At 38.2% G+C, this 16,269-nt stretch overlaps 1 protein-coding gene across 2 annotated transcripts in view; it reads right to left on the bottom strand.

The window, feature by feature from the left end:
• The window catches only part of LOC150076170 (exportin-T-like), a 408,083-nt gene that overhangs the window by 111,053 nt on the left and 280,761 nt on the right, over positions 1-16,269 (bottom strand). The window contains exons 20-21 of one of the 2 annotated variants that reach the window (XM_090387100.1): positions 15,725-15,910; positions 1,505-1,694 (exon numbers count right to left, since the gene is read on the bottom strand). In XM_090387100.1, the coding sequence (XP_090243226.1) occupies positions 1,505-1,694; positions 15,725-15,910 (376 nt within the window). Of the gene's footprint in view, positions 1-1,504; positions 1,713-15,724; positions 15,911-16,269 lie in introns of both variants that reach the window. The other variant, XM_090387099.1, reaches the window with a different exon arrangement.

The following is a 16,269-nucleotide window of genomic DNA, read 5'->3' on the forward strand; positions in this document are numbered from 1 at the left end:
ACTGTGATCACTGTCATCTAGTGGTTCCTTTATCTGCAGATTCTTAATGCATGAAGAATCACTACGGATAATCAGATCAAGAGTATTACTCCCTCTAGTTGCCTCCCGAATATGCTGATGTAGAAAACAATCATCCAATAAATCCACAAAAGCCTTGCTTGTGTGTGAGTGACCAACCCTCAAATTCCAGTCAATATTCAGGAAATTAAAATCCCTCATTATAAGACTCTCTGATTTACTGGCCCACTCTATTTCCCTGTACAGTTTCTTATTATACTCATCAGAGTCGTTAGACCCATAACACACTCCTACTCTCAATTTTGATCTCCCAATGCTTATGTTACACCAAATTGACTCGACACTGCACTGTCCAGTAATGTCGACTGGCTGCACTTCCTTGGATTTTATGTGTTTCTTAACTAATAGCATAACCGCCCCTCCTCCCTTCCTATCCTGTCTATCCTTCCTGTACACATCGTACTCCCCAAATTCCAGTTCTGCATTCCTTATATCTGGGTGACACCACGTCTCTAATATCACAACAATATCTGCCTTTGATGTTTTGAGCAACACCTCAAATTCATCAAATTGATTTACCAAACTCCTAGCATTGGTGTATACGCAAGTATACAGGCACCTGTTCCTATTCTTAGCTACCCTAACACAACCAATGTGTTTACTTGTACTGCAATGACTCCCAGCAGTCTCTGAAATACCCTGCATTTTGTTTTCCAGACTGCTGCTCATTCCAATAGAAGCAGGGCAAGAATCACTTTCACCTCTGCTTGTGGCTACTGTTAATCTATTAGTCCTTGTATCCCCCGCAAGCTAGCAGTTTTCCGACCCACCTAACACTGCCTCGATAGCATCAGAAAATATTCTTGCATCCTTTCTATTTAAGTGTATCTCATCCCTGTAGAAGCAATCTCTCCTGTTAACAAGTTGAGACCAGTTTGAAAAAAAATTTATCCTTTGAGTCTTGCACAATCTTTCCAGGGCCGAATTGATTGACAAGGCTCTCATCATATACTCCCTTCTATAGTGTCTGGGCAGAATTGCAGACACTTTCAAATTTAACCCTAACTCATGACTTTTTTGCAACATTGTCCTGTACTTGTTAAGTAATTCCACCAGTCTCTTACTATTAATATCATTATTGCCAATGTGTATAATAATATTACCTTTTGTGCCCTTAAAAGATGATATCCGCTCTACAACGTCATCAACCTTTGCCCCTGGCAGACATATCCTGGTCCTGTTCCACCTATCCTTTTTTACATACCATGTTCCCCGTTTCCCTGACAATAGAGTCACCAAGAATACTAGTTCCTGTGGGACCAGTGCATTCTGCCTTTGGGGGGGGGGGGGTTGCTGCTGTGTTCAGCAGCAACCCCACGGAAAACTAGCATGCTAATTTAATAATAAAGTAATGCACTACAAATTTATTTAAAATTATAATTTCAATTTAAAATCAAATCTGTTAAAACAATAAAAGAATACTTACCTTGTGAAGAAATTACTTCTGTAACATTATTATTTACAATAGCAGCAATGAAAAGAAAATAACTTCTTTGTAACATCTGCCTTTCTCGCCGAGCCTGCTGGTCATTTTCATCAACTGGAATTGCCAGTGCATTAAATATAACTGTGACGAGAGGCATGAAGATTCTTTGAAGGAATGGCACTATTTCTTTCTGAAATACCCAAGATAGCTGCACTTTCAATCAAGGGGAAGTTCGCAAATGCATTTTTTTTACAATTGAAAGCCAATTGTTTTTCATATTTCAATTGAAATTAAATTAAAAAAAGAACCATGTATAATGATACCTATATGTATCACTATATATCACAATTATTTAATTTCATTATAATCATATTATAATGAACAACTATAGACAGAGTATGCAAGTAAATCAGAAAGTCTTATCACTAGGAATTTTAACTTGATCTAGGAATTTTAACTGGAATTTGTGGGTTGGTTGCTCGCTCAGTAATAGAAAATTTCTGGATTAACTTGTTTTCTGTTTTCCATTCGATTAACTTGTTTCAAAACTAGAGGGAGTAATACTCTTGATTTGATTATCAGTAGTGATTCTTCATGCATTAAGAATCTGCAGGTAAATGAAGCACTAGGTGGCAGTGATCACAGAGTGCTGAAGTGGGATTTACTCAAAGGGGTAACTACCATTAGGGGTAAAGGGAAGGTTAATGCTTTCGTAAAGGTGACTTACGATGGACTGAGACAGTATTTAAATTCTATACAGTGGGACCAACTGATGATGTTACCAACAGCAAATTCAAAATGGGAAGCATTCAAAGAACTTATCTTGGAAGCTACTAGGCTTTACATACCAACTAAGAAATATTGTTCAAGGTTTAGGCCTAAGTGGATGTCAGATGAACTAATGAGACATATGGCAGAGAAGAAAAATGCATGGGATACTTACAAATTAACACATGACACAGAAGCCTGTGATAGATACAAGTTGATATGCAACCAAGTTACAAAGGAGGTTAGGCAGGCGAAGGCAGATTACGAGAAATCCTTGGCAAGGGATGCAAAGAAAAACAGCAAAGAGTTCTTTACTTATGTAAACTCTAGAAGGAAGGGGATGAATCAGATTGGTCCACTTGATATCGATGGGTAAACTGTTGATGATCCTGCTCAGGTAGCTAACAAACTGAATAAATATTTTGCATCAACATTCACACATGATGTGTTATTCAGCGAGGGGAATGCCAGAGGTGTATTCAACTCTGGCAGTAAGCTAGAGAATCTTGTAATAACTGAGAGTAAAGTGGAGGAGAAATTGTTGAAGATAAATACAAGAAAGGCACCTGGGGTGGATGGGATCTATCCAGTTATATTAAAGGAGGCAGCAAAGGAAGTAAGCAAACCCTTAGCCATAATTATGAGAGCTTCCTTGGACTCAGGGGAAGTACACATGGACTGGAGATGTGCAAATGTGACCCCAATTCACAAAGGAGGATTAAAGGGAACACAAGTAATTATAGACCTGTTGGTTTAACTTCTGTTCCTGGAAAATTAATGGAGGCACTGGTTAAAGAAGCACTGCAGGGTCATCTAGACAAGACTTCAGTTATAGCTCAGACACAGCATGGTTTTGTTAAGGGGAAGTCTTGCCTGACCAATTTGATTGGATACTATGATGCAGTCACAAAAGAACTGGATGCAGGGAATAACTTTGATATTATATACTTGGATCTTAGAAAGGCTTTTGATACTGTTGCACATGGCAGACTGCTGCACAAATTGGAGCAGTGTGGCATTGGAGGCAAATTGCTGCTATGGATAAAGGGGTGGTTGAGGGGGAGAAGACAGAGAGTGGTAATCAATGGACACTGCTCATCGTGAGCTAATGTTATTAGTGGAGTCCCTCAGGGTTCAGTATTGGGTCCATTATTGTTTTCTGTATTTATAAATGATATTGATGATGGTATATCAAGCTTAATGTCCAAGTTTGCAGACGATACGAAGGTTGGCAGGGTTGTCAAGGACACTACTGACACTATGCTACTGCAACAGGATCTGGAAAGGTTGAGCAGATGGGCTGAGAGGTGGCAAATGAAGTTTAACATTAACAAATGTACTACATATGGGAAACAGCAACCCCAGAGCAACGTATCAACTCTGTGGTACTACACTGACAGTGGTAGAGAATGAAAGGGACCTGGGGGTGGTTGTGCAGGCAGATATGAAGTATTCTGAGCGGTGCAGACGGGCGGCAAGAGTAGCTCATGGTGTATTGTCGATGATATATAGGAATTTTTCTAGCAGGGATAAGGAGGTGATTATTCCCTTGTATAAGGCAATGGTCAGACCACGCCTAGAGTACTGTATACAGGTCTGGAGGCCTCATTTCAAGAAGGATGTAGCGATGCTGGAACGAGTACAGAGAAGGGCAACAAGATTAGTGAATGGAACAAAGGGGTGCTCTTACGAAGAAAGGCTTAAGTTTTGCAAATTACAGTGTCTGGAGACTAGGCACCGGCGCGGTGATCTGATAGAGGTGTATAAAGCCTTGAATGGTTTGAGCATGCTCAATGCTGATGGGATTCTTCCTGTTGCTCAGAATAATCACCTGAGAGGGCATAAATTCAAATTGAGAAAAGAAGGATGTAGGATAGACGTGAGGAAATTTGCCTTTAGCCAGCGGGTGGTTGGTTGGTGGAATAGACTTTCATCCCTTGTCGTGGAAGTTGATAGCTTAAATAAGTTTAAGGCTCAGCTGGACAGGTATTTCGAACGAACAGAGGGGTGAAGTGGAAGTGGTTATTTTTTATTTATTTATTTTTATTTTTTTGGCTGATGCTGCATAAGCTTGCTTTCTTGCATCAAATGCCTCTACTAATGCTAATGCTAACAGGCCCCCTTCACTGGAACGTAGTCTCCGACGAGTTCCTGAACATTAATCTTGGGGAAGTGCACTCACAGGCCTTTGTTGATGATTTAATCCTTACAGTGATTGCAGACTCAAGAGCTCAGATGGAGGACCAAGCAAACAATGCCCTAAAAATCTTACAGAAGTGGACAGAGGACAACTTTCTCCAAATATCAACAGAGAAAACCAAATCAATACTACTGAAAAGAATCCTTTCAGAAGGCCACTCCAAATAAAAATAAATGGCATCAAAATCAACTTTGCCTCTGAAATAAAATATCTTGGTGTCGTTTTTGACATAAAGCTATCATTCCAGCCCCACCTCAAACAAGTCAGGAATAAAATAAGGAAATACTCTGCCATGGTTGCAAGGATCACGTGCCACAGCTGGTGCCTCAAAAAACGTTCCTGACGTATTACAAGACCACTTTTATTCCAATGATCACCTATGTGGCCGCTAATTAGTATCACCAGACCACTATGGTCGTCAATAGAAGGACACTAGAATCAACCCATCAGTCAATCTTACTCACAGTGACTCGAGCCTGCAACACAGTCAGCACGGAGGCCCTCCAGGTGCTGGTCGGTGTCCTCCCATTGGACCAACCCGGACGCAGTCCAACGCGGCCTAATCTACTACTACTCTGAAGGGATCCTATCATATTCCAAGGATAACCAATTGAACCGACAAACGGAAAGAGCATGGAAAAAACTGCAACTACAAAAACACCTCCAACAAGAATGGCAGAACAGGTGGATGGCCTCCAACAAGGGGGGGAGGTCAAAAGAAAATTTTACCATACGTTGACAAGGTCTACCCAAAATCACCGGCTTGGCTTCAGACAGGACGGGCACTCACCTTTCTACTAACGGGCAATGGGCCCTTCAATGACAAGCTCACCGAGCTATATATATATATTTAATAATTGTGTGTGTACAAATAAATGAAATGAATGAAAATGATGACCCATGATTGATGAGAGCTGGTCACATCTTATGTATCAGTGTCCAAGTATGAAGATCTACGAGATTATTCTACATTAGAATGACATACATCCCACAGGACCAGGAGCATCACTTTTTGGACTCACACGATGAATACAAAATCCTCACAAAATACGCCAGGACCTCTTTGCGAGAAGAGGAACCTGATACGCATTGACAAACTAGCAAGTGACTGGAACCAGTTGCACTCTCCATGACACTGTTCTAACAGAAAATGACCATTAACCAGAATGGGACATTCTTCAAAGAATGATTGCAGCTCTGGACAATGCCTACAACCCAGATTGGACCCCAAAACCATCAAAGAAAATCAAACTTAACCCAATCAACAACCTGGATGGGATACTCTCCGAAAAAAAAGACCGAATCCCTTGACAAGACTACAACTTGGAATGGACCCTGAACTCCTAAAAAGGAAATCTTTACTGAACTTGACCCAAATGCTGGATTCCAGACTCTGACTCAGATAGCAGCTCTGCTGCACACGAGTCATTGGAGATCTACCTGGGACTACTACCTGGGACTGACCGTCTGGACAGGGCATTGTCCTACCTTTGGTCACACCTTTGGTCCAGTGATAATGATGTCACTGGACTTAAAGGAAATGCATCGGATTCAACCAACTGCAGCCTTGCTGCCTATGTGCTATTTGGTAATCAGTACCCTGCTCCCTTGATGGGTACCTTTATTCCCCTTTCCTGGCAGGGGGTAGGAGCCAGACTTCTGCTCCCTCCCCCCCCCTTGCCGTCCTCTTTTCTTTCTGGTGGAGCATGGGCCTGACCCACTGTCACTAACTGGGAGCACCTTCTCTATCGCACCCATTCTTCTGACTTTTCTCCCCCAGCCTTCAGTCTCCCCCCACTCTGCCTATACACTAGCATACACCCTACATGTCAAAATTTAACCGTGAAAATTGAACCTTGCCCATTGACTTTCGGCCTCCAACTTAGTGGACCTTTTTTTTTTTTTTTTTTTCTTTTTAGGTCCTAGCCACTGAAATCTCAGGAAATTAGGCGGCAGGAGCTGCCAGATTATATATATAAGCTACTGGGTTCCCGGTCTGCCTCCACGGGGCGTAAGTGGGGCAACACAGGGCCCCAACAGGGGTCCAGCGGCTAAATGACCAGAAGAACAACGATACATGACACTAAACAATCCAAAATCCACACACTTAAATTTCTGGCATTTACAGCGTACTGTAACACACTACAACATAAACAACGCAATGCGGAGATGTGGAAACCCCTGGTGCCGCTTGACCCTGAATAAACTTACACTCACCAATCTCATTGCCCTTCTCTGTACTTGTTACAGCAGTTCTACATCTTAAAATGAGGCTTCCAGCCCTGTATACAGTACTAAAGGTGTGGCCTAACCATTGCCTTATACAAGGGAACAATCACCCCCTTATTGCTGCTAGAAAAATTCCTGAATATCATTGACAAGACACCATGAGCTACTCTTGCAGCCTTTTTGCACTGTTCAGAAAACTTCATATCTGACTGCACAATTACTCCCAGGTCCTTTTCATTCTCCACTAACCTAAGTGTAGTACCACTTAGTTGATATGTTACCTTGGGTTACTGCTACCTATATGCAGTACTTACATTTGTCAATATTAAACTTCAGTTGCCACCTCTCAGCCCATCTGCTCAACTTTTCCAGATCCTGTTGCAGTAGCATGCTATCATTCCTGTCAATAACAACCCTGCTAACCTTCGTAAATTCTGCAAACTTAGACATTAACCCTGATATAACTTCATCAATACACTGATAAATACCGAAAACAACAATGGGTCCGACACCGAACCCTGGGTGGTTCCATTAATAACATTAGTCCATGAAGAACAGTGTCCATTGATAACCACTCTCATCCCACTCAATCATCCTTTTATCCATTGTAAAAACTTGCCCTTAATGCCATACTGCTCCAATTTGTACAGCAGTCTTCTGTGTGCCACAGTATCAAAACCTTTCCTAAAATCCAAGTATACGATATCAAAATTATTCTTTGCATCCCATTCCTTCATCACCACATCATAGTATCAAATCAAATTGGTCAGTAAAGACTTCCCTTAACAAACCCATGCTGTGTCTTAATTATTACTGCAGTCTTGTCAAGATGATCCTGCAATGCTTCTTTAACCAGTGACTCCATTACTTTTCCCTGGAACAGAAGTTACACTAACACGTCTGTAATTATCATGTCACCCTTTGATCCCACTTTGTGAATTCGGGACACATTTGCACATTTCCAGTCCATGGGGATCTCCCCTGAGTCCAAGGACGTTTTCATAATTATGGCTAAGGGATTGCTTATTTCTTTTGCTGCTTCCTTTAATATAACTGGATAGATCCCATCCACCCCAGGTGCCTTTCTTATGTTCAATTTCAACAATTTCTCCTCCGCTTTACTCTCAGTTATTACAAAATCATTTAGCTCCTTGCCAGAGTTTGATAAGCTTCTGGCCTCTACTTCCCTACAGATCTCCTCATGTGTAAATGTAGATGCAAAATACTCATTCAGTTTGTCAGCTACCTCAACAGGTTTATTAACAAACGAACCATTGATGTCAAGTGGACCAATCTGATTCATTCCCTTCCTTCTAGAAATCTTTACTGTTTTTCTTTGCAATGTTTGCCATAGATTTCTCATAATCTGCCTTTGTTTCCCTAATGCCCTTTGTGACTTGATTACAGACTTTCTTATATCTACCAGAGGCATCTGTGTCTCCTGATAATTTATATGCATCCCATGCATTTTTCTTCTCTGCCACAAGTTTCATTAGGTCATCTGACATCCATTTGGGCCTAAACAATGCTTTTTTTGTGATGGTACGCAAAGGTACGGTGTACCGGCACTTTATTAACAGTGACGTGTGACATTTGGATGCAATGCACTTTGAAATTTGTAATATTCTGTAAATTTTTTTCACGTTTATCTACTATTCAAATAAGCTTAAAATTATTTAACTAAATTTACATTTTTCACTGTCTATTGTTAAGATATTTTCTATATAAAACTGTATAACGATTTTTATAATTCTAATTACTCAGTCGGACCTCTGTTTAATTATTTTGAATTCCCCTTGGAAGTTACATTTAAAATAGTTTCCATTGAGCGAAAAAATTTTCATATAGTGAATGGATTAGGAGAGGATGAACTAGGTATGCCCTGTTCGCATTTCTGGCCTTCAGGCAATTCAGGAAATTAGTGCTGCTGCGCGAATTAAGAGAGCTGAAGGGATTACCATTCTACAACTTAGTGGTACCTGGTAAAAACTATCCGAACACCTGTCCCACATACGGAGAAGTTGCGTTGGTCTGCAGTGAGCAGATTAAGGTGTATTCCCAATGGGCTCTGGTCCATCTTCTACTGCAGTGGTGTCCAAACATTTCCCATACAGGGGCCATATTCAAAAAAAATTCAAAGTTAGATTTCTTTAGCGTGTTACATTTTCCATATCTTGTTGCATGTTAAATTGAAAATATTCAAAAATTTTATTAAGTACAATACACAATTACATTTACTGAACAAAACATTTAATGAGATTTTTTTTGATAATTAACAAAATTTAAAATGCTGTTTTAGTTCACTTTCCGGGCAGGCTGTAGGTTGGACACTTCGTGAATCAACTGTAAGCACCCCGTTTGAGAATTAGGAGATGGCGATTTTCTTTGACCTCAACAAATAATCATCTGTCGTTTTGCAGAAGTGCGTTATCCACATCTCTGTTTACATGGTCACAGTACCTGAATATCCAGATGACACTGAAATTTTTGACAGTTTCAAAAAAAGAATTTTTTTTAAAAATTCAAATTTAACAACTAGTGACAATACTGATGACAAGAGATGGAAAACGAGGACAAAGAAGGTATTAAACCTTCTCATGAAATGTTGGCATTTGGTGAAAATGAAGTTAGAAAATTGTCAATTAGGTTACAGTTAAATGCAATTCGTGGATTTCGGGGGTACCTAATTGAAAAGATGGTTTCGGAAGAACTGTAGAATTTGATGGATGCTCTGAGTACGATACCAATTTCATCAAGTGAATGTGAACAAGGATTTCCACAAATGAATACGATTGTCAGCTCAACCAGAGCTTCGTTGATGGCAAAAACAGTTTCTTCACTACTGTTTCTTAAAATTGTATTCCCACCATTGACCCGCTTCGATCCAGCAAAATATGTCGATTCGTGGCTGCTTCAGAAACATCATTCAGCAACCGACACACAAAGAGGAAGGAAAAAAGCCGGCATAGGGTGTCGGATGAAAACTTAATAAAAATTTGGAATATTCTACAAAAACTTTATGAAATTAATTTTACTTATGTTATTTATTTTTACTTATTATTTTTTGGGGCCATAGTCTAACGAAGGACCCTTAAAATGTCACTCAGTTGTCTGCCTGTCCATCCATCTGTCACAGCATAGTATCTCTGGAACCATTCAACCTATTGACTAGAAATTTTGCATGGGTTTGCACATCAAGTGGGCCAACATAACACCATATTGATCATTGTTGACAAAAATTTGTCTGAGAAATGGAGGGGGATAAAAATGTTGTCGACAACCTATGGCTACCCCATTGGAAAGAGCTCAATGAGTAAGTTTAAAATATAAATTTAAAATATTTTTTTAATTAAAAATGGTGGCGCCAGACAGGAAAATGTGAGTAATTTTCGTGTCCCACCCTCTCTATTTCTGTCACTAACAGAGCTAAAAATTTAGCTGCATTATTCGATGCTTATCAAGGGAAAACTATTCCAATCAAAATCTATAATTTATTTTTGTGTTAAAATTAAAAAACCAATTTTTTATTGCACTTCGATAGCGCACTTATTTGTACTAAGTAACTCTCCTTTTGGTGACAAAAAGGTTGCTAAATAGTTAGTTAATAATTCTATAAAGGTCATTTATAAATTTTGCGACCAGAAGTATTTTTAACAATTTTCAAAGCTGGAGTTGTCCCGGCAAGGGGAGATACACAGAGAGCCAGTGTTGAGGCGGTTGTGGTGGAGAGGCGCCTGCACGGAGCCTTGCACGGCCCTCACCTGCCAGTCGCTTTTCCCCCGAGATTTAATCGCTTCTCCAGGAAGAAGTGAGAGTCGCTCCTCCCACCCTTGGCATTCACAATAACAACAACTGGAAAGACTCAAACAGACAACGTTTTCGTTATTTCCTAAGTTTTAGGTCAAGCCAGGGTACTAGAAACTTTTTTCAGTTACCACAAAGCTCTCTATTTGAGATACTACACTAACAACCATTCGTGTCATCCTTAGTGCCCAACACTCAGTAGTTGACCGATTTATTTACTTATTTTATTCACACATTTTACTTATTTTTCTATATATGCTTGAATAATTAATTTATACTTAATAAACTGTGATAATATAATAAATTTGTTGTTCTTATTCCAAAACCATTACTACGAAAGTAACAAACAATATTAGGAAAAACAATTTTTAGAGTACTTTTCATATCCTTTTAATTTTCAATTTTTCCTGATAGCAAAGAATGAGTACCGGTACCTATTTTTTTTTACAAAAAATAGCACTGGGCCTAAACCTTGAACAGTATTTCTTAGTTGGTATGAAAAGCCTACTAGCTTCCAAGATTTTTTTTCCAAGAGTTTACTTCCTTGAATGCATTGAATTTTGTGTCTTGTTTTGAATGAAATAGTTTTGATGAAAAATTCAGTAGAATATACAGTAAAATATATTCGAAGTTCACTTTGCCTAAAATGTGATGGCTTACAAAGGTTAAAAAAAAAAAAAAAAAAAAAAATCATGAATAGCAATGTATAGCTCACATTGTAAACATTGAAGCATTTAATTGAATCAAAAAAATGAATGTTTTAAAAGATGCAGCAAAAGAATTCATTATCATATTAATTTACTACATTTTCCATCCTTTTTTATGATTTTCGCCCCCACTGCAATAGTATCCACACATATTTTCAATTACACTCAAGTTGTATTAGTGGGGAGGCTAAATATTAAAAATGTACAAAAAAAATTTGTGAAAAGTAACAATAAGTTGTACCTATTGTACTGCATTTCTGAATGTGATATTTCTTATAAATAAAAGATGCTTTCAAAATGACACTCTCTGAACAAAATATTTTACTTAGGTAATACACATATTTTGTTATTTTGTTTATTACTGATTTTCAAGTTGATATTTAAAAAAATAAAGCACACTTACATATACAGTGGATTCTGGTTATTTGGGGCAGCCATTTATTTGGGACAAATCTTAAAGAACCGAACCCAATCAAGAAAACAGCCACAGTTTACTTCGCTTAATTGGGACAACATGCCATTTAATTGGGGCAGGAGACTGCAGCACTTGAGATTACCCTATGATTGTCTCTGATCATACCATGTGGTTTGGTCAGATTTCTGGAGGTCACAACCATAAAACAATAAAAACAATTAGCAGTCCCCTCTTTATTGGACTTTTCTGTTAGTGCAATATATTATAAACGGATAGTAAACTTCAACTTATTGAATTTGCAATAATACCAACAGCTGGAATTCTGTGGGTTATGGTGAAATATGTTTACACTGCCATGAAATCTTCAATCATATAAAAAAGTAAATTTTCTCTTCATTCCTATTTTTTAAGCTTCATAACTTGTTACTCCATTCTCACTTGCACGTACCATGTTACTTGCAATTTGTGTGCCGTGTTCTTTGTTATTGATTGCCTATCTTTTTTACTGTTTTAAATTTTAACCCCATCCACAAATGTCAGAGAGCAGAAATATCAACTAGTTAGTATGTACATATTACAGTATGTATTAATTAAGTTATGCAAATAAGTGTAAACTTATTTTTTTAATTGGTAAGGTAATAAAGTGTAAATTTGTATTTAATATATCTTTACTTTTATAGCTTGTGGATAATATCCTCCTATTTTCGCTAATTAGAATCGCTGTTTAATAGAATTAAAATTCAATTCACAAATGTGATCACAATGACTGGCACCTACTACATATCGTATAGTGAATGGTACTTTACTATGGTGAGTCCATCGTAACGTGATTTGATTGTACAGAAAATCAATCGTAAAGCTGCATTTTTATTTATTTATGTGAAACTTCGCATAATTGGGGCAGCCGCTTAATTGAGCCAAAATGCACTAGTCCCGATGTGTCCCAAATAACTAGAATCGACTGTATTAGAAAAGGGCTGCAAAATTTATTTATCCAAATAATAATTCTTTTGGAAATAATTAACAATATTCATTAGAATGAAACTTTTGTACAATAAATTAATTATTCATGCATCCTACAGATGGTCACTGTAATGGGGTTTTATATGAGGAAAAGTACAGGGGAAGATATAATCCAACTTCCATATTGAAGGAATAACAAAAAAAATAAAAAATAAAAATAAAGCTGTCTTGCAGTTGCCATGTGATGTAGAGTTAAAAACTAACCTAAGTTTATTTATAGCAGTGGCTCTAAAATATATGAAAACAAGTTTCTGTACAATGTTTTTTAAAATGATAAATTTTGAAGTCAGTGTTAAATGATATTAGGAAAACCTTAGTTAAAATAAAATAATAATAAAAAAAAAAAAAAAAAAAAGGTTAATACTCTTTATGCCATTTACTAAAATTGGGCCCGTATTTAGGTAATGCTAAATTCAGATTTAATAGTACTGTTAGTTTACCTGTTTGTACAGTAAAACCTTACTTGAATGGACTATACAGGTGAAAAGAATCTGACCATCCATTAAACTCAAAATAAATATATAATTGCTGAAATTGTTTGAATGCTATTAAAAATAAATGCTGCACTGAGAAATAAAAAACATTTAAAGTTGCAATATTGTATTTTATTATATCTATTGTGCAATAAAAGACAGTATTAAAACTTACTGTGTAGAGCAGAGGAGCTTGAAATTTATTGGTGTCATATAGCAGCAATGGAAATTGTCTTACAGTTTATTCAAAGTCTGTGAAAATTGTTTCCCTAGCACTCTGCTTATTGCAAAAATTTAAATTTAAAATCTTATTGCAAAAATATGAGGGGCATTTGAAAAATTTGTAGCCTGAGTATGAAAGGGTAGTGGTAGTGCTAAAAATTTCTGCAATTAACGTACACTGAAAGGACAGAATTTATGAGATACCTGGTTCCTGGGCAACGTGACACTGTCACCCCTCTTGCTAGTGGACAAACTCACCGGTATATAGGTACACTGCATTCATGTAGACAGTAATCCGATGTAAATATGGATAAATGTTGTTGAGTTAACCGACTTTGAAAGTGGGTACCCGATACATGGGTCACTCCATCGTGGAGGTGGTACAGAAATTGCACTATCCCAGTTCGACAGTATTAAGAGTGTATCAGGAACGTGCCATTTCTGAAATAACATCTCATTGTTGACAGTGCTGTGGGAGGAGAAAGGTGGTGGATGAATGTGGCCATCGATGTCTGTCTCGCACTGTGTCAGTGAATCGGAGAGCAACAGTGGCACAAATCACCGCAGACTTCAACGAGGGAGGTGCCGGAAATGTCTCCACCAAGACCACCAGGAGATCATTAGCTGCAATAGGTTATGGGAGCCGCAGACCCACCAGAGTCCTATTGCTAACACCACAACACAGGACTCTATGCCTTAACTGGGCAAAAGAATATCAGCACTGGACCTTGGATGACTGGAGATGGGTCTCCTGGTTCGATGAGTCCCGTTCCCAGTTATTGCACCGGACAGGAGTGTGCGTATCTGGAAGAAACCGCACAAAGCTATGCACCGATCATGTCAGCGAGGAACTATTCAGGCAGGCGGACGGTTGGTAATGGTGTGGGGCTCGTTCAACTGGCACACGTTGTGACCTCTGGTACGTCTAGATGCATCTCTGAATAGTCCATGGTGACTAGAACATGGTTCGAAGAGCATTCTGCAGATTTTACCACCATGGAATGGCCTCCCCATTCACCGAACATGAACCCTGTGGAGCATCTTCAGGATGCTGTGGAAAGGTTCATTTGAGCTTTGGATCCTTCACCCAGGAATGCAATGGAATTATGGACAGTAGTGCAGCAAGCATGGATGGAAATACCTGTGGAACTCTTTCGTGAACTAGTGGACTCAATGCCTCACCATTCAAATGCCCTTATCTGAGTGAAAGGTGGGCCTACCCGTTACTAGGTAGGTATCCCATGATTTCTGTCCTCAGTGTGTAACACTTCAAATAGTAACCAACCACCAAGTTTCACGCAGTTTGAATAATGCCTTATTTTTTTAATTACAGGTACTGAAGTAAACAGAGTTGTGTGAATGAAGAAAGAGGGACAAAATCATTCACCCTGCACTCATCCAATATTTGGGAAAAAGGGACTAATGCCAAAGCAATTCATGAAAATATGGTTACAAAATTGGGGAAAGATGCATCTTCCTGTTTTATGTTAAGAAGTGGGCAGCAGAATTTAAATGAGTGAGGGAGAGCCTGGAAGATGACTCATGCTGTGGAAGACCTGCAATAATCCATCAATCCAGAAGTTGTTGACAGTGTGCATGATCTGGTGATGAGTGATCAGTGGGTCTCAGTACATTGCCAGCATCTTCAGCATTTCATCTGAACATATACCATATAATAAAAGAGGTTCTCGCTATGATAAAGGTGTCAGCATGATGGGTCCCAAAGTTGTTGACAGCAGATGAAAAAAGCACAAGGGCTGTTATGTCAAGTGAACATTTGCATTGTTTTTAAGCAGATCCAGCAAATTTCTTTTCAAGGTTTGTGACTTTGAATGAGACATGGGTCCATCACTTTTAGCCAGAGACAAAGTAGCAGTCCAAACAGTGGAAACACAGATCTTCTCTCGCTCCAAAGAAAGCTAAATTGATTTCTTCTGTGGAAAGGCGATGGCATCAGTTTTTTGGATGCTAACAGAGTGTTGTTAGTGGATTACCTCCAGAAAGGCCAGACAGTCATAGGGGCATATTCCACAGATTTTGTGAGGCATATACATGAAAACATCAAAGAAAAACACCAAGGAAAACTCAGCAAAGGAGTCTTGAACAATGCTCCTCTCACAAGTCTGTCACTGCCATGGCTGCACTGCATGAGTGCAGTTTTGAAATTTGAAGTTTCTGAACTCCGTCTTTGGCCTGATGACAGGATCTCACAATGGACCCCAAAAAGTCTGGAAAAAAAAAGTTCAGTAACAGAATACTATACTGGAGGGCTTTGTGCCTCTGTAAGTAAATTCAATAAACTAAATTTATTTATCACATGAGTATAGATTATAAACTTGTTCAATAATATCCCTGAATATAAAGGATAAAGAAATGTACCTTAAATTTGCTAATAATCTGATTTATGAGAGGAATGAACTCCTGGATACTGCGTACATCAGAGGTCTTTAGTAACTGTTCGGCAGCAGCAGGAATGTAGGGTAATACTTCCACTTCTAAGCATACTACCATTCTATGAAGAAACTGGCGCACTGCAGATTGCAAAATTGGCTGTTCGTTTGGAAACTAGATTAAATAAAAAATCTTTAAAACATTTTAATGTACCAATAACATAATTGGTATGAATCATTTTCTGGTACAAAACAGCTATATTTATGTTAGTAGGCTAAGTATAAAACTAGTGTAAGGCAAAACAGAATAAAAAAAAAGAAGCTATCTGGGATGAAAAAGGTGATTGTTATAAATTGGTATAGTAGTTTAAAATATGTTTTCTGGGAAAGTTTTGGGTTTTGTATATTATTATCATACTTCTTTATATATAATTAGTTTTCAGTTCAAATAAATTATTTATAATATAAGATTTTTTTTTTTTTTTTTTTTTTTTGCAAACAGACTACCTTTAACAAAAAACTCAAGCAATTGCT

This window comes from Mastigoproctus giganteus, chromosome 13 (genome assembly GCF_048544385.1).
Source record: "Mastigoproctus giganteus isolate SK-2022 chromosome 13, ASM4854438v1, whole genome shotgun sequence".
In the NCBI taxonomy this organism is placed as follows: Eukaryota; Metazoa; Arthropoda; class Arachnida; order Uropygi; family Thelyphonidae; genus Mastigoproctus; species Mastigoproctus giganteus.